Source organism: Mesoplodon mirus, assembly GCF_964341445.2.
Source record: "Mesoplodon mirus genome assembly, chromosome: 3".
In the NCBI taxonomy this organism is placed as follows: Eukaryota; Metazoa; Chordata; class Mammalia; order Artiodactyla; family Ziphiidae; genus Mesoplodon; species Mesoplodon mirus.
Window position 1 is genome coordinate 161,626,603 of NC_138978.1, and position 27,601 is coordinate 161,654,203.

The 27,601-nt window shown below is 45.2% G+C and overlaps 2 protein-coding genes across 2 annotated transcripts in view; both read right to left on the minus strand.

The window, feature by feature from the left end:
• Window positions 1–488: 488 nt before the first annotated feature.
• Window positions 489–2,845, minus strand: IER5 (immediate early response 5). The gene has a single exon (XM_082613241.1). It carries the CDS (start codon window positions 2,610–2,612, stop codon window positions 1,635–1,637), a length of 978 nt encoding a protein of 325 aa, XP_082469367.1. The 5' UTR covers window positions 2,613–2,845; the 3' UTR covers window positions 489–1,634.
• LOC309799306 (major histocompatibility complex class I-related gene protein) overlaps window positions 2,796–27,601 on the minus strand; it is a gene marked incomplete at both ends in the record, with an annotated part of 36,586 nt that continues 11,780 nt past the window's right edge. The window contains 1 exon segment of the mRNA XM_082612261.1: window positions 2,796–3,069. Coding sequence (XP_082468387.1) covers window positions 2,796–3,069 — 274 coding nt within the window.

The window sequence follows — 27,601 nt, forward strand, 5'->3', positions numbered from 1 at the left end:
GGTAGACCTGATCCAGCTGGGCATGTCAGTCTCATCAGCTTCCTTCATATGTCAGGTTTTTTTCAGTAACAAAGTTGAAAGATGACCCATGTTACCTAACAGGAAACTAAAAATTTTAGTGAAAAACACTTCCATGGATGAGAAGGGCTTCAGAAGTTGGCACTTAAGTTATTTAATATTAGACACTGTAAGACTGGGCTGTAAAAAAATCAAATTGCCTAGACTTTAGAAAAGGCAATTGCAGTGGCAGGTTTCAAGAAACTGGCATACCACTGATATTAGCATCTAAGGGCACTCCTCTTGATGTGGAGAACGCGTAAACGTGTCTCTCTAGATACTTAGTGAAGCCAGCAAACAATGTCCCCAGTCTGTGAACAACTGATATTAAGAACCACACCTTCAATTTTCCACGCGGACCATAGTTCCCCTCCTCCCACTTTCCTCCCTCCCAACCCAGACAGGTGATTACAGACAAGGAGGCGGTGAAGTTGCTTCAAAATATTTAATACGTGTTAGACACGTAAACTTACATTTTTATACAAAAATCAAAACGAAGGAGAAAATACTGTACAAAAACCTTGTCAGCTCCCCCAACCTTTATACAACAAAGACTGGAGTCACTATCTACAAACCCATAAGGTCTCTCCACTTAGGGCTGCTGTCTGTAAACTTTGTTTCCTTAAACAGTTTTTTTTTTTTTTCTGTACGCGGGCCTCTCACTGCTGTGGCCTCTCCCGTTGCGGAGCACAGGCTCCGGACGCGCAGGCTCAGCGGCCATGGCTCACGGGCTCAGCCGCTCCGCGGCACGTGGGATCCTCCCAGACCGGGGCACGAACTCGTGCCCCCTGCATCGGCAGGCGGACTCTCAACCACTGTGCCACCAGGGAAGCCCCCTTAAACAGTTTTTAAAAGCACTGTGTAGTAGGTCTGATCTAGAGCTTTTAAAAAATAAATCTTTTCTCTATAAACTCCGTATTTCCAAGCTTGAACTCTGCCGTGAAGTTCATCAAGCTTTTTCCCTGTGGGGAAGACAAGGGCCGCTAACGCTCCCCTTTCCCAGAGTGATCACAGGGTATAAACGTTTCTTCAGGGAGAGAGAAAGGTGGGGAGGGAGAGAAATACCACAAGCCCCTAGTCCAGACGAAATCCCTCTAGTCTGAGGAAATCCTGTGAGGAAACGCCGCTCCTGGCCCCGGTGCGGTTCTAGCTTCACGCGAGGGGCCTGTGTAAAGTCCCTTCCTCCCCCGACAGCGAACGGGGAACTCCCCGGCCCCGGCCTTTCTCGCCGCTTCCTTGTCGGCGCTGCCGGCGGCGGAAAGTCCCCGTCTGCCCCCAACCTCCCAAGCCCAGGGGAAGGGGCGATGCACTCCAGACAGACAAAACAGTCTTAATTCAACGAGACAAACTGACAGACACAAACACAAAAGTCCACGATCGTGCTCCTCCGACACGCCTCGCACTGCCCAGTCCCAAGAGGAGACCCGAGAGGCTCCGCACAGCCGGCCGCCAAGCCCGAGGGCAGGGGCGGCACCCGGTCTCCTCCTCGCGCTCGGCGCCGACTGCGCCGGAGAGGCCCAGCCCTCACGTCGGGACGCCCGCTGCTCAATCTCCTTCCCGCTCGGGGACCTGAGGGCTCAGAAGGCCACGATGGCAGTGCTCCAAGGGTTGATGTCTCTCAGCACCGGCTTATCGCAGCAGTTCTGCCCGGGCTCGGCGGCTTCCGGACCGCTCTCCTCTCCCTCCGCTTCCTCCCGGCCGCCCCCGGGGCTTTTCCGTAAGAGTCCCGAGAAGCTGGAACCGAAGATGCTAATGAGGTTAGCCACGTTACCGGTCTCCATCTCCTCCTCCTCCTGCGCGGCCGTCGCCGCCGCCCCGCCCGGCTGTTCTTCAGAGTTCCGGCGGGGTTTCTTGAGCGGGGTCGAGCCGGGCGCCGGGCAGTCCGCGGGGCCGCCGCCCACCCCCTCCGCGCCGCGCTTCCTGGGGCAGACGGGGGGCGGCACGGGGGACTCGGGCCCGGCGGGGCGCGGCGCGCGGCAGCCGTCAACGCGGGGAGATGCGCTCATTTTGTCCTCGTCCCCCGGGGGCCAGCCGCAGGGGCGGCGCGCTGCCCCAGGCCCCTGGGGGAAGACGTCTGAGCCTCCGGCGGGAACCCCGGCTCCTCCAACCGCCGTCTCTCGCGGTTCCTCCACGCGGCGCCAGGCAGCTTCCGCCGCCTCCGCCTCTCCGCTCTGAAGAGTGTCCCCGGCGCCCGTCACCGAGGCCGCGGGCTCCGCGTCACCCGCCCGTGGCACTTCTGGGACGGCAGGGAGCTCCAGCTGGGGCTCGGGCTCCGGCCAGGCGGCACAGGCGGCCGGCGGAGGTGGCTCCCCCCAGCCCGCGGGTGGCCCGGCCACCGAATCCCCAGGCTGCTGCGGTAGCGCCGGGGCCCCCGGGTGACCGGTCAGGTAGAGGCCGGGGCACGGGTCGCTCAGGTAGACCTGGCGGGCGCTGCGGAGCACCAACGAGACCAGGAGGTTCTTGTGCAGCTTGATGCCGCCGCGCTGGACCCGCGAGTTGTAGATCTTGCCCAGGGAGATGCTGACGATGCGGTGAGCCTCCAATTTGAACTCCATCCTGCCTCGCCTTCCCAGGGCTGGCGCGGAGGTGAGGGAGTGAGCCCCGACCCACCTTCCGAAACTGAGACGGGAACGATAGGCGTCAACGAGTCCGCCCCGGGGGTGGAACCTGGATTTCTGAAGACTCCAAATAGAAACGGCTCCGGCGACGCGCTCGCTGGCTCTTGCGCCCTCCCCACCTCAGCTTAGCAGCCAGGTTGGGGTCGGGTCGCTAACTGAGGGCAGTCCGGCCTCTGGGCGCCTTATAAAGGCCTCCCGACAGCCAATAGCGAAAGGCCGCCAACCGTTCCGGGGCCCATCGGCGCGCCCTCGTGCGCCTCGCACGACCAATCGGAGACCGAGGAGGGGCGCCAGGGCCATTCGAACGTTGGTCCCGCGGAGCAGGCTCTTAAAGGGGGCGACGCGCGCTACCGCTGACCGGCGGGTCGGGGCTAGTGCTCCGAGCGGCGGGGGGCTGGATGGCCACGGTGTTGTTTGTACTTAAACTTGCTGGCCTGTGCGCTACTTGCCGGAACCAAAGCGAACTAAACCATTCGAACTTTCACCCGAGTATGGTGGTGGACTTTGCTCTGCAATAAAGTCCTGATCCTTCCCTGATCAACACTCCTCCCTCCCCCGCTACCGTTTTCAAGGCGTCACACACCCGTAAGCTCCGGGGCAACCTGATAGAAATGGAGATGATGGCAAAACGTGGCACAGGATACCGTTGGATAACAAGTAGTGTTACTACAAGATATTTAGCAGATATTAATTTTGGATAAATCCCTTGCTTTCTAGAGTCACATACACTCGTTAGCACCTGTCAATTTTAACACCGAAGAAAGAAAAAGGGAGTTCTAACAGTTCCAAAGTTTCTGACTGCTTATCAAGGCTTTGTGTCTACGTACAAAGTTTTTGGTTCTCCACTAAAGCTAGCATCTATCACTTTGTTCTCTAGATTCTAGAACCAACACAGTTGTCACATCAGTTACAATGAAAGGTGGTACACGTTCTCCACAATGATTTTTCTTCAGCACGAGGACTGACCAGTCCATCCTTGGAAAAATCTAACAAGTTCTAAAAATACAAATAGAGAAGTCCTGTATTCCCATCATGATGTCATAATTTTATTTTGTGTCAAGGTAAAAATATAGGGGAAGAGTGTTGCGGAATTTTCTGATCATTCAACAACTTAGTCTATTTACTGATCCTTACAGCACAGGGTTGTCCAGGGTCCTAGACTGGGTTCCTGGAGAGTCAGTTTGAGTTAGTCCAACCTAAGCTCCACCACAAACCTGCCTGATGACTCTGGTAAATAACCTTAGGATGCTTTAATTTATCCAACTCTAAAAAGGAGAAATCACATACACATCTGCTCTATTATGCAGCATCTTCTGATAAATGACAACTCTCAGCCACAATCTGAGTTATAAAACTAAACCCAGGGGCTTCCCTGGTGGCGCAGTGGTTGGGAGTCCGCCTGCTGATGCAGGGGACACGGGTTCGTGCCCTGGTCCGGGAGGGCCCCACGTGCCACGGAGCGGCGGGGGCCGCAAGCCATGGCCGTTGAGCCTGCGCGTCCGGAGCCTGTGCTCCGCAACGGGAGAGACCGCACCAGTGAGAAGCCCGCGTATCGAAAAAAAAGAAAAAAAAAAAAAAACTAAACACAGTTTTCTTGGAGTCCACGTGGAACACTGGCCTGATCTTGTATCAGGGTTTGGCCAAGTAGTGTATTTAGTTAGGAAAACTATTAGTGAAAGGTGGGCTTGATTATGGCTAATTCATAATCAGGAGGCCCCCAAAGGATGTGATGGCTCAGTAATTATCTATTCCCACAACTTAATGACAACAGACACCAGTTCATGAGACCCAGAATTTCTCCCCTCTAGGAATTTTCAGCTCGCGTAAAGAAGGAGATAAAATAACAACACAAGTAATTACAAAGGCAAGCCATGTGTTTTGAGTAATAACATGAGAAATTTTTTCTTCTGTTTTCTCTTTCTTTGAGAGCTGGCCGTCACTATAAAACATTAAGAGCTCAGGCTCTGAAGACAAGCTTCCTGAGCTGGAATCCCAGCTCTACTTTTTACTTGCTGTGTGACCTTTGGAAAATTACTTCACTTGTCTTGGACTTTTTTATCTGAAAATAGAGATGATAATAATAGTGTCTACCTCTTAGAGTTTTTGTGAGCAGAAAACAAGGTAACACATTCAAAGCTCTTAGAACAGCCTGACATATAATAAACTAGCAATGGATACCAGCTATTAGAACACATCACTCCTCACATGACTTGGGGTGGAAAAAGAGGCTGGGGAAGGAAGGAACATAGATGGGAGAAAGTAGTTGTATTTGAGGTGGGTGTTGAAAAACCCTGAGGTGGGCTCCACAAGTTCCAACCAGCAGGAGCAACAGAGTCCATTGTAGGGAACACCTCATTTGGCAGAGATGCCAGGCACCTATAGTAAGTGGAAAAGACTGGAAATAGAAGCTGGGGTTACATGGTAGTGGGTTGTGGATGCCTCAGTGAGGAGATGGGGCTACCTACGGGGAGCTACTAAAAGTTGTTGAGTAAGAGAACCTCAGAATGCATTCTAGAATGGTCAGTACACTTAATTACCACTTAATTATAAAGGGGACCACTTAATTATAAAGCTCTTGCGGGAGTTTAGGCAAAGAGTAATAAAGGTCTGAACCAGGTAGAGGTAGCAAGAATGAAAAAGCCTAGAGACAAAAGGAACTTTAGTGATGATATGGGATGCCTTCACCCACCCAAACAGGTCACTGATAGAGCAAGCCTCGGGGGAAGCCTTCCAGACCCACCTGAGCTGGACATTGCTCCATCCTCCACAGTGGAAGCAGACTCCTTCATCACTGTCTTCATTACTTTCTCCTGTCATGCCCAGGGCCCCTCTGAAACTGTGCTCTCATCAGAGGCAGGAGCCCATCTCATATTTGTAGCCAGGAGATAGTGAAAATATTTAACAACTGTAGGATACAGGCACTGACCATCAGGACAGAGTCCTGGAGGCCCTTACAGTGCTGGGGGTTATGGGCAGGCTCCTACAGGAGGGGCTGCGTGGCCTGGAAGGGGGGCACTCAAGAGATTCTGCCAACTGGCATGGAAGAATTTCAAGGTTTTAACACTTGGGATGGCCATACCAGGTGCATACTGAGTGATTATGCACTTGAACTAATGAATTCCTAATAATGATATTGCCTACCAGGCACTGAGCTAATCACATAGAGGCATTATGTATCATCCTTATAAAGTTCTGAATGTCCATGTCATTATCTCCATCTACAGGTGACGAAACTAGGACTCTGAAAGTTTAAGTAATTTACAGCTGTAGGTGGAGAGGGTGGGCTTCAACTCCGAACCTATTTAACTCTAAAGCTCGAGTGTGGGCTTCTGGGGCTAGATTACCTTGTTCCTCTTCTTACCTGTTGTGTGACCTTTGGAAAGTTATTTCACATCTAGGTGAAATAAGAAAATTATGTTTTGTAACACGGGCAAGTTATTTCATCTTTCTGTGCCCCAGTCACCTATTGTGTAAAATGGGAATTATAAGAATACCTACAGGGCTTCCCTGGTGGCGCAGTGGTTGAGAGTCCGCCTGCCGATGCAGGGGGACACGGGTTCGTGCCCCGGTCCGGGAAGATCCCACATGCCGTGGAGCGGCTGGACCCGTGAGCCATGGCCGCTGAGCCTGCGCGTCTGGAGCCTGTGCTCCGCCACGGGAGAGGCCACAGCAGTGAGAGGCCCGTGTACCGCAAAAAAAAAAAAAAAAAAAAAAAGAAAACCTACAGTGTTTAGTACAGTTCCTACAGCCATTAAAACATTTATTTATCGTGGTTGTTATTATTATACCAGTGCCTAGCTCAGTACTAAGCATGGAGTAGGTGTACTGTTAGCACTTGTTGGATTCTGAATGCTTTTTCTCCTGTACCAAGTAATAGATGGTCAATAAATGTTTGCTGACTTGAAATTGAGCCTGATTGCTCTTATTATCAGGAGTTCCTCTAATCCTAAGAACAAAACAGAACCTTGAGAACTCATCTCTGGAGGACCTGGGCTCTCATGATTAGCAAGCTTCACCTCCACCTATCAGAAAAAAAAGGGGAAGTATGGAACGTACTCTTCTAAGCTTTAGAAAGCAGAGTTAGAAATTGCTGTCATCAATCTTTAGGATTCTCTCCGTTAAAAAAAAAGTTGGTAGCACGATGAGACACACTGAGGGTATCAGAAGGACAGAGGAAGCAACTGCTCTGGAAGAACTGGCCAGAGGATGTCTATCAAGTCTGTCTTGCCCTTCCACCCCCCATCTTCTCCACTGGGGCACGAGCAGATTAGCGCGCTGAGTGCTGGCCACAGCTGTCCCCACTCAGGCACTGTCTAGGCTCTGGCCCGAGGATTTCTTTTAACACAGCGCCTGTCTGCCCACTGCTGTTGACTTTCTCGTTTGCATGATGAATTGAAGACTAGGTATTACTATCAGATGATTACAGAGCTTATATTGCCTTAAATGGAGTCTAGTCTGTGTAAGAACAATGCAAACCCACTATGGATAATGCAAACAATAGCTCTGTGAGAAGTAACCATGGGTGAGAAGTGGGTGAGTGAAATAACGTTATGTCCTACCTTTCAATGTTAGGACATTTGGAAATTCTTTTTGGTCAAAGTTGCTTATGTAAGTGAATAATCATTTGTATGGCATCCTGAGTTCTTCAGGAGGAAGGCTCCACAGAAATATATTATAAGCACTTTTTTGTAAATAATACTCCTCTTGCTCTTCTGAGAACAGGCAAATCCACTTTTCAACTTTTTCTCTCTCGTTATTCTGGCATATTTTACATTTTATTTTCTCTTGGCAGCTTGACAACTATAGAATTTCTTTATCGTCAAAGAGCATTCAGGGCTTCCCTTGTGGTGCAGTGGTTAAGAATCCACCTACCAGTGCAAGGGACACAGGTTCGAGCCCTGGTCTGGGAAGATCCCACATGCTGTGGAGCAACTAAGCCCGCGAGCCACAACTCCTGAGCCCACGTGCCATGACTACTGAAGCCCGTGCACCTAGAGCCCGTGCTCCACAACAAGAGAAGCCACCATAGTGAGAAGCCGGCACAGAAGCCCCCGCTCACCGCAACTAGAGAAAGCCTGCGCGCAGCAACGAAAGCAGCCAAAAATAAAAAAATAAAATAAATTAAAAAAAAACACAGCGTTCAACCAGGGGTGGGCACCAAAACCTGCCTGTCTTTTTTTTTCTCCTCCCCGTTTCCCTTCCAAAACTGTTACAGCCCCACCCTCTGTCTTGTTCTAAATTTTGTATGTTGGTTCAGAGAAACTTAGGATGTTTTTATGATCATCTTTGTCATACCTCATCTCCTTTAATACTCCGAAGAAAAACAAATTCCCTCAATAAGTAGAGCATTCAAACTCATTAAAATGAGCATGGTACCCTCTCAAGCCACAGAATGAAAAAACACCACTGTAGAAGACCCTAGACCTGCACTGTTCAATACTGTAGCCCCTAGGCCAATGTGGCTAGTGCAACGGTTGAACTGAATTTTACATTTTATTTCATTCAAATCTAAAAACTGAAACAACATAAAATCCTTTTACTGAAACCCCACTTGATTGTGTCATATTTTTGAGGTTTGAATGGTTAGCATCCAAACTGATGCTGTAGCTGTAAAACACATAGCAGATTTCAAAGACTTAGTATCAAAAAGAGAATGTAAAATATCTCATTAATGTTTTTAAGAATGGTTACATGTTGAAATGATAAAATTTTGAATATATTGGGTTAAATAAAATTATTAAAATTAATTTAACCTGTTTCTTTTTACATATGTGGCTCTAATTATATTTCTATTGGACAACACTGCCCTAGGGATAATAAAGGGATAGGGAGGTGTGGACATATAAATATGTATGAGCATATTGTGAGTAATTAACAAATGTCCTTGATTGGTGAAGAGGGAGAGCAAAGGAAAGATAAAGTGAAAGGGAAGTGAAACATGAAACACTTAGATGGTTGTAGAGGTGAGGAGAAAATCAAAGAAAAAATGTAAAAAAACAGAGCTAATTGGCCAGAAGAAAGTTCTTTCTAGAACTGAGAAGTAGCCACAAAGTTAGAGAAGCCCAATTCTATGTATCTGAATGTGATAACACATAAGTTATCACAATATTATTTTAAACTCCAAAATACAAACATGCACACAAATGTCGGAGAGAAAGCCTACTCACTTGGACAGCCTCATTCTCAGGCGTTCTTAGGGTGCATTGATTCTTTTCAATTCTGAAGTCCACCTGGAATTGCAGGACCATTTGTTTTCAGTGTGCCATTTTCCTGTACAAAAACCTTCAGTGGTTCCCCATGACCTTTATGGCAAAAATCCAACCCTCTGGCCTGGTCTTCAGAGTACTACATACATTGTTAAAGACAAACAGCCTGGAATGGGGGAACAGAGCCTGGCTTCTTACCAGCTGTGCATGGGCAGATTTGCAGGTGGTCCTTGTTTTGTAAAATTGGGCAGTTGGACTAAATCAGTGGTCCTCAGAAGATGGCTGCATATTAGAATCACCTGGGGAGCCTTAACTATCGAGTCTCCCAGACCTCACCCCAGATGACTCAAATCAGAATCTCTGGGGTGAGACCCAGGCAATGGGTGTTTTAAAGCTCTGTAGGTGATTACAATGTGCAGCCACGTTTCAGAACCAGTGGCCTAGCTGATTGTTTTAGGATCATTTCAGGTACAGAATTCTATGATTCAATGAATCTAGGCAAGTCTTTCAAACCTTTCTACTACCCTGAGCAACATAAATGCCCCCACCTCTTCCTCAGCTGGGCAGGTCTAATCAAAAGTATACGTCTCATCTGCTGCTTCCTCAACAGAATGCACTCTCCCCTCCTGCCCAAACGCTGTACCACAATTTCCTCCAATTTCCATGGCCACTGGTATTTACAATGTGTTCACTTGGGCACACACACTCTCATAACCTGACATTCATTTGTTACTTAAAACCACAATACCACTTGTTATCTTATGATACCCTTATGTTTTTGTTTTGTATTTTATTTACTCACATGTTAGTTATTTAACTTTGATGTGGACGTATTTATTTCCCAATAACAATATAAAGTGCTGAGAGATGCTCCATTATACTTTTTTGCATCTTGTTTCCACTACACGCAGAACCCTGAGTATCGCTATGTACATATCAAGGGATCAATAACTATTTGATAAACCAATTAATAGGTTCCCAAAATTTGAGGCTAACATGTTCGAACACAGCCAACTAGAAGGGGGAGAAAAGAGTACTTGACCAATTATTCTAGTGGCAACAACCAAACTATCACCTCAAATGCATTTTATCTTACCCTGGCTCATAATTATTCATGACCCTAAGCTCTACCATTTCCCTATAAAAGCTGTTTTTCACATCAAATAAGGGGGTTTTGTTTGTGATAGACGGTTTGCTTTTGTTGCCATGCTATTTACAAATAGGTGATACTATTACTGAGAGAGTAGTTGCTTGCCTACTCTGTTCTAACTAAACATTACTGGTTATGATGTATTGAAAACCCTACTGGCTATCAGCACCTCATTTAGGGGCAAGCTATATCTCTTTCAGCCAATAAGAAAGTCTTGCCTCATCTCCCCACTCCCCTTCTAATTGCTGTAGCTAATGGAACAAATTCTAATTCATCAGTCAAGTCCATTTTAGATCAACACAGCTGATCTAAATTTCAACATGAATGCTCATTCAGTTTGAAAACCCCAAATCACTAACCCATCTCATGCTCTTTTTTTTTTTTTTGAGGTACGCGGGCCTCTCACTGTTGTGGCTTCTCCCGTTGCGGAGCACAGGCTGTAGACGCGCAGGCTCAGCGGCCATGGCTCACGGGCCCAGCCGCTCCGCGGCATGTGGGATCTTCCCGGACCGGGGCACGAACCCGTGTCCCCTGCATCGGCAGGCGGACTCTCAACCACTGTGCCACCAGGGAAGCCCTCATGCTCATTTTGACGAAGCAAATTCTGAGTAAGTATTTATACAGACACCTCCTCCAGTGTAAAAGGAAGTTTCAGATCTGCTGTCTAACCAGGAGCTAGTGTGTGGATTAGCAGATTTATGTTTATAAGGCAGTCTGAGCTCTTTTGAGGAAAAATGATTGTAAAATAGGCAGCACTCTCATATCCATCCCCTGAACCATTATCACTTATAATTTTCTCTGAGTGCAGCTCCTTTCTTACTGAGATAATTCCTTTTGGCATTCCCGGAAATTACCCAAAAGATCATTGTGAAAAAAACAAGTGTTCTTTAAAAGTCAAGTAAGTCTAGACATCATTCCTTAGGAGAATTGGTCAAGGAAGAAAAAATAGTTATAAAATGTTTTTGTGGCATTGCCCTTTTAAGAAGCGTAACATTTTGGTTCCCAGTCTTTTCGTCCCCTTTCCTAGTAGGCTGATGCAATGCTTAGGAAGTTTCAGAGTCACGTGGGGGACCCTGCCTGAGGTCAGAGTCCTGAGGAGTCCTTTCTCAGTGTGGGTCATTTTCTGTTTGATTTTGAATTTGTCCACGCTGTGATGGAGTAAGTGCGTGTCACCGTGGGTGTTCTGATTAGTGTGCCTGGGTAGAATTGTTTTCCTGTGTGTCAGTGGGTGCTGACCGGGGGCGGGGGATCTGCTTAGTCATTTTGGCCGCAGTGGTTTGAATGAATGCTGTGGTCCCACTGGATGGCAGAACCCCTGATGTCTCTTTTGTTGTGATGGGATTTATGTTTGTTTGGGGTTTTTTTGCTTGTTTGTTTGTTTGGGTTTTTTTGTTTGTTTGTTTTGAGGCTTGTAAATGATTTTAAAACTACTTTGGTTCTTGGGCCAATATTATGTTTATGTGTTTCCAGTTGGCTAGAAGAATTAGTTTTTTTTAAAACATTAGTTTGTGTGTTTGTGCTTGAGGATGAAAGGAAGCCAGTTATCACCCCCCTCCCCCCCCCCCGCCTCCGGCCCTACCCGCACCCACCCCTCCCCCCGCTTTGGGAGAGTAAAATAGAACGAAGGAAAGGGTATGGCTTTGTTCTTTTTTTTTTTTCTTCCATGAGATCTAACTAGACTGGAAGGGTTTGACAAACAATTAACAATCCTTCCCACTCAGCTGCTGTTACCCAAAATAGCATCTCCTTGGCTGCCAGGGTAGATGGGAGCCTTCAGGGGAGGAAGACACAAAGGTGCCCTCTTTAGGAAGCCTGAATCTCTGTGAGATCTTGAAGGCAGAGGGGGAAACCCAGGGGATTAAATTAGCAGGCAGCCCAGGCTCCACCTGGAAGGGAAATAGATAATAGGCTTTAAAGACAGGAAACAGCTTGTGCTCCAAAATAATAATTTTCGAAAGCAACACATGATGGATGCTGGGAAGGTTTTCTCCCCACCGCACACCCCCAGTTCATAATTTTGAAACAAAATCTCCGTTTAAGATGCGACTCAGTGAGTCAAGTCTTCTGGTATTCCTGTAATTCTGCTCCCACCTCGCCCCCGTGTTGGGAAAGACCGTTCCAGCCAGGTTTTTTCTAAACCTGACTCTCAGTTACAGAAATTGTTCAACAGCAGGTCTGGAGAGATCTGATTAGGGCTGGTGTTGCTGTTTTTTTCTTTTTTCTTCTCTGCCTTGTCCTCTTTCTTTTTTCTCTTTTCCTTTTTCTCCTCTCTCAGCCTGCCATTTTTACCTCTTCCTCTTGCTTTTTTTCTGAAAGACGGCATCTCACACTCCCACATGTCAATTTGTTCTGCCAGCCAGGGCTCTCTGGGGTCCTGAAATGTCTCCTGTCATGAGAGGGGATGTGGATGGGAAGAGAAAGCACACGATGCATTAAGCAAAGGGAACAGACCAGCGACCTGACTTCGAGAAGGTCGGGAGCCTCAAAGCAAAGGAGGGAGGTGGAGAAACAGAAGGACCAAATATGTCCCCAAAGGATTAAAAGATTATACATATCAAATTGGATTCTAGGTTTTGCTGTTTTTAAATTTCCTTGAAAATATACCCAAAGGGAATTAAAGCAGCTATCAAAAACAGAAACCTGTTCCATGAATTAACTCACAATGAACCTCAGCTGCTAGAAACCATGGGCTTGGTTCCTTTTGCATTGAGTACATGCTTCCAGTCTAACAATAACATTCTGGCTCATGGTCTGATCATACAAGCATGTCCCTCTGGACTGAGACTTCCCTGAGGGCAGCAGACAGGTGTACCTCCTTAGTGCCTAGCACAGCACTTGGTCCAAAGGAGACAACAGAATGTTGGAAATGTTGGGGTGAGTGGATGGATGGGTGGATGGATGGGAGAATACATAGTAGAGGAAGACACTTAGAATACTCATAAATTATCTCTTTTTCTCCTGATATTTTAGAAAAGGGAATATACAATTGGCAAACTCTTCTAACAGATAAACAAAATAGAGAAGTGATATGATTAACTTTGATGTTCCAACAAGAGTTGTTCCTCATATATCCTCTTCAGCACCTAGCACTTACATGGCATGCACAGGGTTACGCTCAGCACATGTTTGTTGAATTAATGATTTAGAAAGGAGAAAAACAGTTATCCTCCCTTGAGGGAAAGGCTTCCCGGAAAGAGAATGGAGGAGCAGTATATAGCGCCACAAATGTAAAGTGTTTTACGACATTATATTTCCCGACTTTGACTTTGTGAAACATCTTAAAAAAGAAAATACCTCATGAAGAGAACGGATATTTTGGAGACCAGGGAAGGGCTTTCAGAGTAAAGAGAGTAATGGGGGTGTGTATGTGCTGTACTATTTCCAAAGGACCCTCCCACAAAGTCATCTGTGGCTGACTCAAATGTTAGACGTTAGGATCCAGAGATGCTTTCATTCTTTTTATTTTGGCAAGGACTCTGCATGGTAGAGGGATGTTAATTAGAGAGTAAGGTTGGTGGCAGAATAGCAGTCAGAATACTTGCAGCCCCGAGAGCATGACCTCTGCCCTGACCCAAATTGGGGTGGGAGAAAGGCTGTGTGAATCCAGGAAGGACCGCTATGATGCTAAACAAGTACATGATTATGCTGATATATAGCCAATATTTGGTAAAACAACAAGGTAACTCAACCTGGGATTTATCACTCATCTAGCTTTAGGTCATTCATTTTCAATTCCTCTCCCACTCCCAAGTCCTGCAAAAAACAACAAAAAGCATAGGAGAGCTGAGATTTACATAGGCCAGGAGCTTTACCAAGCTCTGAACACAGAATATGCCTGGGAGGTTTTAGAAAGGGCAGTTAATTGGTTGGCTCCTAAAAGTGTTAACCCTGAGCAAAGCTGTGTTACTACCTCATTAGCACATTAATTCTACTGACTATTCTCTGCAGTCCTGTATCACTTAATATCCTGGGCATTTCTGGAGGTGGTTTTACAATATCAAGTTGTATTGACTAGAATTTCAAACTAAGACTATCGGCTCGAAAGCCCTCGTTTATGAACACTAGATTAAGAAAAGATAAGGGAGTAAGTATGTGCCTGAAATACTGAGCCTGGTTCTTTCTTCTCTGCTCAGAAAACCTGTGGTTGGCCTGGGCATCGTCATGGTTCCTGGCCTCTCCTGTGAGCACACAGTAAGCAGTGAGCAGCGTTGCAACCCACCAGCTGTGCGGGAAATGGTCCCCGGGACCAGTGAAGGATTTGACGTCCCTGCCTCCATATCCACACACCCACCACCACTCTCCCTATGGAGCAGTGTGGGCACACTTAAGATATCACATTCGCCCCAGAGTCTTCTCCAGTCCTTCAGGTTGAAGTTCATTCCCGCATGGATTTTTCATGTCACTTATTTTTTGCATGTATTTTCTAGAATTTTCCACATACATATGTTTCTTTCTACTTGATTATAAAATGGTTCAAGATAGGGACCTTTTTTCAACCTCTGTCTCTCCAGTAGAAACCAGCCTACTGTCTTGTATCTAATAGGTACCCCATAAACATCTGTTGTTTTGAATTTTTGAGAGAGAGCAGGGGATAGTGGAGAGAACACTGGATGAGGAATTAGATTCTCCCGGGGTTCTGCCACTAGCCAGTCAGGTGACCCTGAGCAAGCTGTGGGACTTCACGGTTCACAAGATCCTAATCTGTGAAATGATGAGGTTCATCTAAGGTCCCTTCAAGCTCCAACATACTAGAAAAAGAGGAACGAAAAAGACTTTGCATAGCCCAATTTTATTTGCCACGTTAGTGGCAGTGGAGAAATATTTTAAGGAAAAAGGAGCTGAGATGTTTCCTAAGTGTTTCCAGGGTTTATTAAAATCTCTGCAGTTTGGGCTCTAAACCAACAAAATATAAGAGGACAGAAACAGCCATCACAACATTCTAGTTAACTCTAGAAAAAAAAAACTATTTGATGTCATTTATCCAATGAAGATGCTCTGTCCACTTGTACTGGGCCCCAGACTGGGCCCTGGGAACACCTGGATGAGTTTGGCCCCATCCAAACCCAACATCACAGAATATACTTTCTTTGTTGAAATCTCCTTCCTTGGCTTCTGGTATGTCACCGTGTAGCATTCTGAGCTGATCAAAAAAGTCGTTAGGGATAAAGTAAACAGAGGATGTGTTTAATGTATTCTTTTTATTTGTTCATTCAACATCTATTTTTTGGACACTACTATGTGCCAGCTACTGTTCTGGGTGCTAGAGATACCTCAGTGAACAACACAGACATATGCGGTGCCCTAGCACGCTTCGGGGGCAGATGCTGCTTCATTAAGGGTTGGATGTTAGCTGGAGCTCTTCCACTCACTCCCACCTTTCTGTATCTTATCCTCTTCTGCAACTAGCAGAAGAAAAAGTAGCTCAAGCCTCTTTCTCTGACACCGTGAGCCTTGGTCCTCAGTGCTCCCCTTGCCCCCCCTGCCCTTCATCGCAGAAGAATTACCTTTGCCCTCTTGGATCCCACCTTTGTCCTTGCACGTAGTCCTGTTGTAGGACTGATCGCGATGAACTTCTATTGTATTCTTACCTGTCTCTCTCCCCTACAAGGAGGTGAGCTGCATCACACCTAACCACACATGTGGATCAATTCCATGAGGAACTGCCCCTAAGGAACTATGCAGTTAACTGAAGTTCAATCATTAGGTTGACCAGTACAGTCATAACGGAAAGCATTAGTCACACCCCTTAGGTCACTAAGAGCCCCAGAAAACAGATGATGTACCAGACTCAAGGTACAGCTGTGAACAAGTAGAAAACAGCCGCTGCAAGGGAACCAGCTTGATAACCCGACAATCCGAATGGCTGAGGTATAATCAGTCTTAAGAGGTAGCCCTCCTGCCTCTGCAAAAAGAGGCTTAACATCCAAATCATCTTGAGCTGCTCACCACCAAGTGACGAGCATTTTTGGTCACATAGGTCGCTGATGCTTACCTTACCTTAGATGGGGACACCTTCAAATTGTAAAAGATGGTAGCAGGATCCCAGCACCAAATACCTTACGCTTTTTCTTCTACAGGGTTTTAAAACAGTGGAAATGCTCCCAACACTCCCCAAACAAATTATTTTAATATTACAATATGAAATTACCAAACTCTAATAAGACAGCCTTTTCAGATTATTCCATTGTTAATGGGTCCCCTTAAATATCTTAGCTTACAATCTGGTTGCAAATGAAATGGGATTTTTCTAAAAAGGAGTTTGGGGGTAGCTGTGATAACAGGCACAGATCACTTTAACAAGCTAGAGCTATCAGACTGTTCTATTATTTGGCCAATCTCTACGTGGAACTAGTCTCATATAAGCCAGATAATTACAAGTATCATAAAAGAAATGAGTTACTGCATTGTCCTTCAGTTAAAAGAAATATTTTATTTGTAAATAATTAGAGATTCACAGGAAAGTGCAAAGATAGTGCAGAGAGGTCCCAGGTACCCTTCACCAAGTTTCTTCCATGGTTACAGTTTACATAATTATGGTACAATATCAAAACCAAGAAACTGACACTCATACAATATGTGCCTATAGTTCTATGCAATTTTTTTTAGTCCACTAATATATATATAGATATGCTTTTAAATTTTATTTTATTTACTTTTTTTTTTTTTTTTTTTGTACGCGGGCCTCTCACTGCTGTGGCCTCTCCCGTTGTGGAGCACAAGCTCCGGACACGCAGGCTCAGCGGCCATGGCTCACGGGCCCAGCCGCTCCGCGGCATGTGGGATCTTCCCGGACCGGGGCACGAACTCGTGTCCCCTGCATCAGCAGGCGGATTCTCAACCACTGCGCCACCAGGGAAGCCCTATTTTATTTACTTTTTATATGGCAGGTTTTTATTAGTTACCTATTTTATACATATTAGTGTATATATGTCAATCCCAATCTCCCAATTCATCCCACCACCACCCCCACCCCGCCGCTGCTTCCCCCCTTGGTGTCCATACGTTAGTTCTCTACATCTGTGTCTCTATTTCTGCCCTGCAAACCGGTTCGTCTGTACCATTTTTCTAAATTCCACATATACGCGTTAATATACGATATTTGTTTTTCTCTTTCTGACTTCACTCTGTATGGCGGTCTCTAGGTTCATCCACGTCTTTACAAATGACCCAATTTTGTTCCTTTTTATGGCTGAGTCATATTCCATTGTATATATGTACCACATCTTCTTTAACCATTTGGCTGTCAGTGGGCATTTAGCTTGCTTCCATGACCCGGCTATTGTAAATAGTGCTGCAGTGAACATTAGGGTGCATGTGTCTTTTTGAATTATGGTTTTCTCAGGGTATATGCCCAGTAGTGGGATTGCTGGGTCATATGGTAGTTCTATTTGTAGTTTTTTAAGGAACCTCCATACTGTTCTCCATAGTGGCTGTATCAATTTACATTCCCACCAACAGTACAAGAGGGTTCCCTTTTCTCCACACCCTCTCCAGCATTTGTTGTTTGTAGATTTTCTGATGACGCCCATTCTAACCAGTGTGAGGTGATACCTTATTGTAGTTTTGATTTGCATTTCTCTAATAATTAGTGCTGTTGAGCAGATTTTCATGTGCCTCCTGGCCACCTGTATGTCTTCTTTGGAGAGATGTCTATTTAGGTCTTCTGTCCATTTTTTGATTGGTTTTTTTTTTTCAATATTGAGCTGCATGAGTCCTATGTCATTTTATCACATGTGTAGATTTGTGTGACCACCACTGCAATCAGGACACAGGTCTATCATCTCTCACATGCTATCCCTTTATAATCACACCCAGCCTTTTCTCCGCAACCATCCCTAACCTTGGCAACTACTAATCTGTTTTCCATCTCTCAAAATTTTGTCATTTTGAGAGTGTTATAGAAATGGAATTATGTAGTATGTGACCTTTTGAAATTGGCTTTTTTTCAACCAGCCTAATGACCTTGAGATTCATCCAAATTGTTGCATGTGTAAATAGTTTATTCTCTTTTATTGCTGAGTAATATTCCATAGCATGGGGGTACCATTGTTTTATGGAGGGACATTTTGGTTGTTTTCCATTTCTAGCTATTACAAATAAAGCTGCTATGAGCAATGTGTACAGATTTTTATGTAGACATAAGTTGTCGTTTCTCTGGAGTAAATTATCAGAAGTATAATTCCTGGATAACTATATACTTAGTTTTTAAAGAAATGGCCAAACTATTTTCCAGAATGCTTTTAGCATTCTGTGTTCCTGCAAACAATGGATGAGTGATCTAGTTTCTCTGCATCCTTGCTAGCATTTGGTGTTGTCACTACTTTTTATTTTAGCTGTTCTTATAGGTATGTAGTGATATCTGTGGTCTTAATTTGCATTTCCCTAATGACTAGTGACATTATGTTATAAAGATTTGAAGTTTGTAATTAGTTTTAGATTTTCCTTTGGCAAATCATTTTACTCTCTCCAAGCCTCAATTTTCTCATCTGTAAAATAAGAGAATTCAACTATATAACCCCTAAATGACCTCCCAGTTCGAAAATTCTGTGTATCACTGGATCTACCTTGGGTGAGTTTGTTTCCAAGGTGAGGAGCTTTTTAAATTTTCCCTTTGTGCCTCAGCTATTGCCATCTGACAACAATTGCCAAAGAATGAATCCTATCCATGGGCTTCACTGACATTTCCATGAAATGTGTGACAGCTCCCTATGTGTTTCATTTGGCCCTATTCAGCATTTAAGCCACATCATCAAAGCCTGAGCAAAAAGATCCAGCCTTTCACAATTTATAAGGGACTTTATTCATTTCTGATTCATTGTAAACTTTGTTTTTATTCATTTGTTCCCAAGGTTCACTATGGAACATAGTTTAGTGTAGATGATACCTTATAATTTCCATCAGGCATCGACTGAGTGCCTACTGTGTGCAGATAGGGTGATGTACTGGAAAGAGCACAGCTGTATATGGAGAAGGACTTGGGTTTGAATCATGCCTCTGCCATTTATGAACTGTGACCGTGTCAAGAAATAGAACTTATCTGAACTTCAGCGAAATGGGAACGCCTGCTGCTGAAGTTATGAGGAATTAGAGATAATACATGTGAAGTGCCCAGTTCATAGTAAGCACTCCATAAATGGTAGCTATGATTATGCAGGACATGGGGAGTAGTCCCTGGAGAAAACCTAGAGGAAGAGACACAGCACATGGCATGCCCTGCGCCGTTGTGCTTTCACACACTCATATCTCCTTTAACTCACACGTCAGCACTGGGAAACAGGTACTTACCTGTTTTTATAAAACGGAGGCTAAGAAGTTAAATAACTTAAGATCACCCTGATACCAAGCGAAGGAGGTAGAATTCACATTGTGTCCCTAAGCGGTGTCCAGGCTAGCCAGACAGATAAGCTGTGTGGAAACAGATAAATTTCAGCACAGAGTAGCCGGTGTGCATTGTGCGGCAGAGCCAAGGAGCATTGAGGGGTTGAGAGATGGAGTTAATTCTGAGGACTGGCCGGCTGGGGAAGAGGCAGAAGAAACGAGAGGATTAGAGCTTACTCTGTCACACTGGACATCTCTGAGTTCCTAGATGTCACCATCACAGCTGCCTGTTGGCCCTGGAAGCCCAGCCCAGCTGCTGCGGGGAGGGAGGCAGCCTGGGTGTTTCCAGTCCTCCCCTTTCTCCCTCCTCTCCTTCATTAATGCAATATTTATATGCAGGCTTTCCTGTGTCCATTAGACTCTAAAGTTTTATCCAACTTATGTTGTTCAGCATTATCACACAAGGTCACTGTCAGAATTGTATTTCCTCTATTAACATGAAGCCCAGGGTCTATTTTACAGAAATACATTCCAGATTACCTTCCCTAGAATCATTCTGTATTATGTGAGCTTGACTTGCTTACAAGCACAGGTCTGGGCCATCTCTGTACTTGCTAATTTTCAAAAGGTCATTGGGCACTATTGCCTGTATAGTCTGGCTTGTGGTAGGTATTACAGAAATTCATTTAGCCAATATGCACATGTACTGAGTGCCTGCTATGTGCCAGGCACTGGAGTCTCAGGCCTCATGGAACATACGTTCTGTGAATGGCTGATTAACTAATGAAAGGCATAAGAATTTAACTTGAATACCACTGTCTGTGGCAGATTATTAGTGAGAAACTGGAGTAAATAAACTCTGTGGCTTTAATGAAAGTGTAGTGTCTACAGTGCCACACAGAGAAACAACTAATTCGTGTGGCAGAGGCCAATCCTTGAAAATGTCATCATTGGGCCTGTAAACATGTCATCTTGTAGACTGATTGCAGGTCTGTGAAGCTGGGCAATTTACAAATCTTTGAAATTTGATCGCAGTTTCAGTTGCAAAGGCCTAAATTGGGTTAGAGCAGCTTGCCTCTCGTCCTCAACCCTCCTTGATCCTCAGGGATCAATGACTAATTCCGTTTTTTTAAAGTCAGGTGGCAGGCAGCCCAAGTTCTCAGCCTCTGAGGGTTACATCTGGTTTGGCAACTTCCTGTGGTACATCATACAGGGCCCATGTATCTGTAGCTGTCATGTAATATGCAGAGTATATGCATTGGGATCTTTTAAGTACATCAAAGGGTTGTATTTCAGCAGATGATGGGACCCCAAATGTTTTCCTTTTTATTATTCCAGATTTTCCTGGAATTGTCACCTTTTAGAGCTTATGTCTTTTCCGGGTATTCCCAGAATTCTCTATTTAGGCTACTGTCGTATTGCTTTAAAAAAATAGAGAGATTTTACTCAGTTCAGCTAACAAATTCACCTTAGAATCCACACTGATTCTTCAAAAAGGGAAAAAAGCAAAGACTGCTTTAGCTTGGGGTTAACTATCTCATTTTTCCCTTGGTTTCACTTCCTTTTCCATTCTAGTGGCTTCCCATTTCATTCTGGAGCCTCCTGTTCCCTGAATTTCTTTTCCATTTAAGAAGCTATTTTCTCAGAAAACAAATATCGTATATTAATGCATATATGTGGAATCTAGAAAAATGGTACAGATGAATCAGTTTGCAAGCCATAAATAAAGACACAGTTGTAGAGAACTACTGTGTGGCTACCAAGGGGGGAAAGCAGCAGGGGTGGGGTGATGGTAGTGGGATGAATTGGGAGATTGGGATTGACATATATACACTAATATGTATAAAATAGATAACTAATAAGAACCTGCTGTATAAAAAAATTAAATTTAATTTTAAAAAGAAGCTATTTTCTCAGAAGTTGTTTTTCTCCTTAGTTGTTGCCACTCTCTGGCCCCTGCTTTGCTTCTTCGCAGGTCTGGCTGCTGCCATGGCACTTGCCTCAGCCCTGGCCTCGGCTTGCCAGGGCTCCAGGCCAACCCAGCCTTTCAGCTGCCCCTCAGCTGCTCACTCCAACTGTCCAGCTCCAACCGACACAGAACCTTCTGGTCCCAAACATTCTCTCACACCCAACCCACACCAAGGAACAAATGCAGAAGCTTCTGCTGGGTTCAGCTAACACTGAATGGGAGGAAGGGGGAAAGGAGAACAAATACATGATCAATTCTCCTTAGAACAAGCACTTTCCTATACTTTATAGGTCATGGGTAAGAACTGATAGAATTTGTATTTCAAGAACTTTCTCTCTCTCTCTCTCTCTCTCTCTCTCTCTCTCTCTCTCTCTCCCCGCCCCCCCCCTCTCATTTTTGGCTGTGCCACGTGGCTTATGGGATCTTATTTCCCTGACCAGGGATCAAACCCGGGCCTTCTGCAGTGGAAGTACCGAGTTCTAACCACTGGACCGCCAGGGAATTCCCAAGAACTTTCATTAACTAAATACCCAAGTGATGATAGAAAAGAAAATTCAGATTATACAACAGCTCTACTGGCCTTAAGAATAAAAAGATATATATTAAGTATCAGATATTTGGGCCCCCAAGATGGTTGAGAACTCATTTCTCAGTGCCTCTTCTCAAAGCCTTCCAGAAAAAGGTGCCTCATGTAAGAACCTCTGAAATCTGTCCTTGTCCCTAATATGTGTGTCAGGGAGGAGCGGTGTGGTTAGAATATTTGGGATCCCTAAGCTCACAGACAAGGCAATAACAAGGTGAAGTATTAAATAAAGAATGTTAATGCTGATGAAACCTTTGAAGAATTCAGATGAATCCTTGGAGTGTTCATCCTGGACCCCTCGAATGTCATACAATCCTGAGTGGGATATTTCTCCTCTATGACTTCAGCTGTAAGATGACACTGTTCTTTTGCACCAGTACATGAGGACTAGCTAATTAAAATACTGTACTGGTTCATTCAAGAAGTATTTACTGAGTTCCTACTACATACAAGGCATTGTGCAAACAGACTGTCTAATATGACATAGAAATTTAAAAATAGATCGCCATAAATAAATTCGATGATAGGATTATGTAAAACCTTTCAGATAATTTTAGCTGTTTGTATCCACATACAGGGCTTCTAATTCTACCATTTCGAATGACTTGACCTGTATTTTTCCATCATTACCCCTCTCTTCCAAACTAATTCATTCATCTTAGTCTGCAGCCAATTTCCATCCATTTTCTAATGGTAGGACCAGAGCTGTCATATAAAGTTGTGCTCTGTACAAGGACACCCCACCAAGGGGGCAGACAGGGTAGAAATCAACTCTATGTTCTGCTGGCTAAGCCCTGCGACCCGGCCTTAGTCAGTGTCCACCCAGAGGAAGGGAACAATTTTCTAATTTGCACAAATGTCCCTTATGGGTTAGCTGTGGTCCTAACCCACAGAAATAGAATAAATGGGCAGAGTTTAGTGTTGTAATCAAACAAGATTTACAACAAAGATACATTTAATGGCAGATATGGTGTCTATCTAGCTACATGGTAAGTCACTCATGTATGTGGCGGTATTTGGTGTTCTTTTTACTCAGCCAAGCCAACTATGGGGAAGCAAGAGAGAAGGAGAAGGACACCTCAGTGAAAGCTTGGGGAGTTCCTCTGGAGTCACAGTTTGGGTTTCTTCCTCAGCAGGGGGTGCCCACAGTCCGAGTGTTTCCAGAAATCTTATGTCCAGGGGTCTGAATGCATATTTAACCTACTGAAAGACACAAGCATCCCCCCTCTGGCAAAATGGGACCTTCTTATGAGAATCAAAGACAGCAGGCATCAGCAGCCTCAGGCTCTAGAGGAGAAGCTGTTGGGCAAGTAGATCAATGAGCAACTACCTTCACCAGCAGGGATAAAAGTTGGAGGTCGAGAATACCTTTCCTTGTCCTGCAGAGGTTGGGAGATGAGCCTTATAAATGGAAGAAAACCAAGTGGTGTGATTTAAAGAAAGGATTGCTGTCCCCCAAATTCTCCCAGAACCATCGAAAATTCTGCCAGATTCATTTGACCTAACTCTTCTCATGGAGAGTTAAGGTAAGGTGGACTGATTACTAGTCAATCTCACTATAGGGAGAATTCATTTAAGTAGTTTGATTTCCTAAGTGCTAGCTGATTCACTGGAGCAAAAGGAGCTCTTGCTGGATGGAGGGGAGCCTGCAGAGGTTTGGTACAGGTGTGCTATCGGTTGAATTGTGTACACCCCCAATTCAAGTCCTAACCCCAGTACATAGGAATGTGACCTTATTTGTAAATAGAGTAGTTGCAGATGTAGTTAGTTAAGATGAGGTCCTACTAGAGTAGCATGGATCCCCTAATCCAGTATGACTGGTGTCCTTATAAAAAGGGAAACTGGACACAGAGACACACACACAGGAGAACACCATCTGAAGACTGGAGTTATACAGCCACGAACCAAGGAACTACCAGAAGCTAGGAGAGAAGCCTGGGACAGATATTTCCCTAGAGCCTTCAGAGGGAGCACAGCTCTGCCAACACCTTGATTTTGGACTTCTGGTCTCCAGAACAGTGAGACGAAAACTTTTTGTTGCTCTAGAAGACACCCAGTTTGCGGTATGTTGTTACAGCAGCCCTAGGACACTAATACAAGGTGGAATGGGGAGCAGATGGTAGGGCATGGCACTTGTGATAGGTTCTATCTTTCCAAAAATGGCCACAACAATACCTCCCACCCACATGTTCTTCTCACAACATGACTTTGACAATCTTCCCATTGAGTGTTGGGATCTCTATACCCGCCCCTTGAACCTGAACAGGATTTTGTGATTTCTTTGACTACTTAGAGTAGGGCAAAGGTGACATTATGTGACTTCCAAGGCTAGGTCAGAGGAATGCTATGCACTTCTGCCCTGATCTCTTGGGATACTTGCTCTGAGGGAAGCTGGCTGCCATGTAAGCGGTTTTGCTGCCCTGAGGCCACCATGCTGTGAGGAAGCCCAATCTAACCCACACAAAGAGACCACATGGAGAGCCCCCAAGTCTCCACACAGAGAGAGATGCCTGACCACCCCCCACCCCCAGCTCCTCCAGTACTGCACTGTTTTAATTCCAGCCACTATTTGACTTGAAACCCCAAGCCAGAACTGCCTAACCAAGCCCTACCCAAATCCCCAACCCACAGAAACTACGAAAGATAATAAAGTGATTGTTGTTGTTTTAAACCACCAGGGTTTGAGATTTGTTACACAGCCTGCAGGGTTTGGGACAACCAGAAGATAAAAGAACTTTGGAGAGAGGGAGCCCAGAGTGAAAGAGAGATGTAGAGATGTTACAGTGAGATCCAAGGCTAAAAGCTGGCAAATGTCCAAAGGAAGAGAGGTGGTGAAGACATTTCAGGAAGGGCAGTGGAGACTCTTCCTGTGAGAACGGCAGTGCAGTCAAGTGGAAAACACCTGGGCTGGGACACAAGCGACCCTGAACCCCTCCAGCGCTGCTTCCCACTCTGCCTGGAGAATGTTCTGTGAATGAATAGTATGTGAAAGAACAGCTAACCCTGGAAAGGGGGAGCTAAAGAGCAACAATTGTCCCACACCGCCACCCCACCCCATGCACCAGTTGTGGGACTACCACACACAGCTCTGCCTGTGATTAGCTGTTCTCACGTAGACTCTGCTGCTGGAAGATGTACTGACCAGCTGAGACAAATATCTGACCCACTTGGCAATTGTGTTTCTCACAGTAAATGAATACATTGGCACTCCAGTTTATGCACCCGTGGGATGCTTGACCTGCACATGTTAAGGCAAAGACCCCAGACATGGGCAATCAAAATAAGGTGTGGCCTCTCAGAGGGACCCTGCCAGAAAATGATCAACTGGCTTCCCTAGTGGACGACTATTCCTCATGGCCACACCTGCGAGAACAATCTCCTCTTAGGTCAAAAGTAAACAGAAGGGCTTCCCTGGTGGCACAGTGGTTAAGAATCTGCCTGCCAGTTCAGGGGACACGGGTTCGAGCCCTGGTCCGGGAAGATCCCACATGCCGCAGAGCAACTAAGCCTGTGCACCGCAACTACTGAGCCCGTGAGCCACAACTACTGAGCCCATGTGCCACAACTACTGAAGCCCGCACACCTAGAGCCTGTGCTCCACAACATGAGAAGCCACCACAGTGAGAAGCCCGTGCACCACAATGAAGAGTAGCTGCTGTTCGCGGCAACAAAGACCCAACGCAGTCAAAAATAAATAAATAAATTTATTTTTAAAAAAAAAAGTAGAAGAGGAAAAACCAAGTACATCGTTCCTCAGAAATAAGGAATGGCCCAGAAGAACTTGAAAACAGTGGAAGAGGCAGAGAAGGCCAGCCCTCCGATGGGACAGCTCACTCCTACAACAGAGGAGCCTGGTCCAAGAAAACTTTGCCTGACTTTCACCCTGCTCTTCAAACTGCTTTTCTTCCCTCCCTGTTACACTGCCATTTAAATATACTATATTTTGGTCTGTATGTGCTTCAAAAGAAAATAGACAATAGAGTTTTAAAAAAATATGATGAAGAAGAGAGTGGAACAGATTTCTCATCCAGTGTTCTTAATCCAAATATTAAGACAATCCAAAGTCAAACCATGATTGTGGTGATAGCACAGTCCTTTGTTTTTAATGTTTAGATTTTACATTATCACATATTTCATAGTTTCCAATTACCGAGCATCTGTAATCAACTAACACAAGTTAACGAAGCAATAAGTCTAAAATTATTAAGACATAGGGCTTCCCTGGTGGCGCAGTGGTTGAGAGTCCGCCTGCCGATGCAGGGGACACGGGTTCGTGCCCCGGTCCGGGAAGCTCCCACATGCCGCAGAGCGGCTGGGCCCGTGAGCCATGGCCGCCGAGCCTGCGCGTCCGGAGCCTGTGCTCCACAACGGGAGAGGCCACAGCAGTGAGAGGCCCGCGTACCGCAAAAAAATAAATAAATAAATAAATAAAATAAAATTATTAAGAAATAATGTAATCTTGAGCCACTTGTAAAATGAAGGTGCAAAATTTTAGGTATTATTGAAAAATCATCCCTTTATATTATTTTATATGATAACTCTCTTTATATTATAAAATCCCCAAGGGAGAAACAGAGACGCTGCAATTGCACTATAGAAGGTCTCACCACCACATCCTTGCCCTTGCTTCTGCCTCCCCCTCTTCAACCATGTGGACACTTTTATTACATGTTAAGTGTAGGGCAAGACCCTGGGAGCACAAGAAGGCTTTGACCATTCACGTCTTTGATGAGAGTACCAGGCAGTTGGAGAAGACATTTATATCGTTACAGCATCTGAATCACTGTAAGTGTCCATCCAAAAATATTTTAAGTCCCAACTATTCTAATTGTAAGAAGAAACCATTCCAGAAATAAAGCTGCTCTCTTCACAGTGCAACACTGCTTAAAAGATGGTATGGCAATTGCCCATGGCAGCGCTCAAAGCAAAATAAACAAACACAGTTGTGCTCTTATGCAACTCAGCGGGCACCAGTAAAGAGACACGGGGTGGGACCTTCAACCATGGAAGGAGGTGGGGACAGTGGAGCAAGGAATAGCCCTAGCATGCTGAGAGTGTCTGTACCTGTGGCTGTGATGATTAAAGCCAGAGGGCAAATGCATTGGTCAAGGGAAAGCAAAGGTCAAGTCTGACATACATGTTCAAAGTCAGTTGTCCAAGTTGGGGCCACTGAAGCGAGTATCAGAGCTGACATGTGCGGTCAGACAGAGTCAGTGAAGTGGGACAGATGAATGTATAACTGATGGTCAACCCAAGGACCGGTGGCTACACAGGACAGGACAAGAGGTAAATGACGGTGAGGATTTTAGGCGGTTGGGAAGAGTAAGGAGGATCAAGGGGATGTTAATTCTCACGGTGGGGCTTTTATTTATTCCCAGGGCAGATGTATGGAGAAAAAGCCCATGTATAAAGGTGAGTTGGGCCCATCTACAATAAGCCAGTAGAGGAAGGACAGAAATTAGAACTGGATGCTCTTCTGAGACACACTATCATTTTTACGTTAAAAGATAGCAACTGTGTTCAAGTCTCTGTATTTCTACTAAAGCTGATAATGTCCGATACTTATTTTTCTTACTTTCTTACAAAAGACAGAATGAGATCACCTCCACAGAGCTGACCAGGTATATTTCCAAGATGCCAAGCTACCAGGCAGAGCTGCCTGGCAAAAGAACAGGGCACTTTTGCTTTCTCTCAGACCAT

What these genes read in the sequence shown, in the direction of transcription:
- IER5 (XM_082613241.1), bottom strand. Translation starts at nt 2,612, where the DNA reads ATGGAGTTCAAATTGGAGGCTCACCGCATCGTCAGCATCTCCCTGGGC.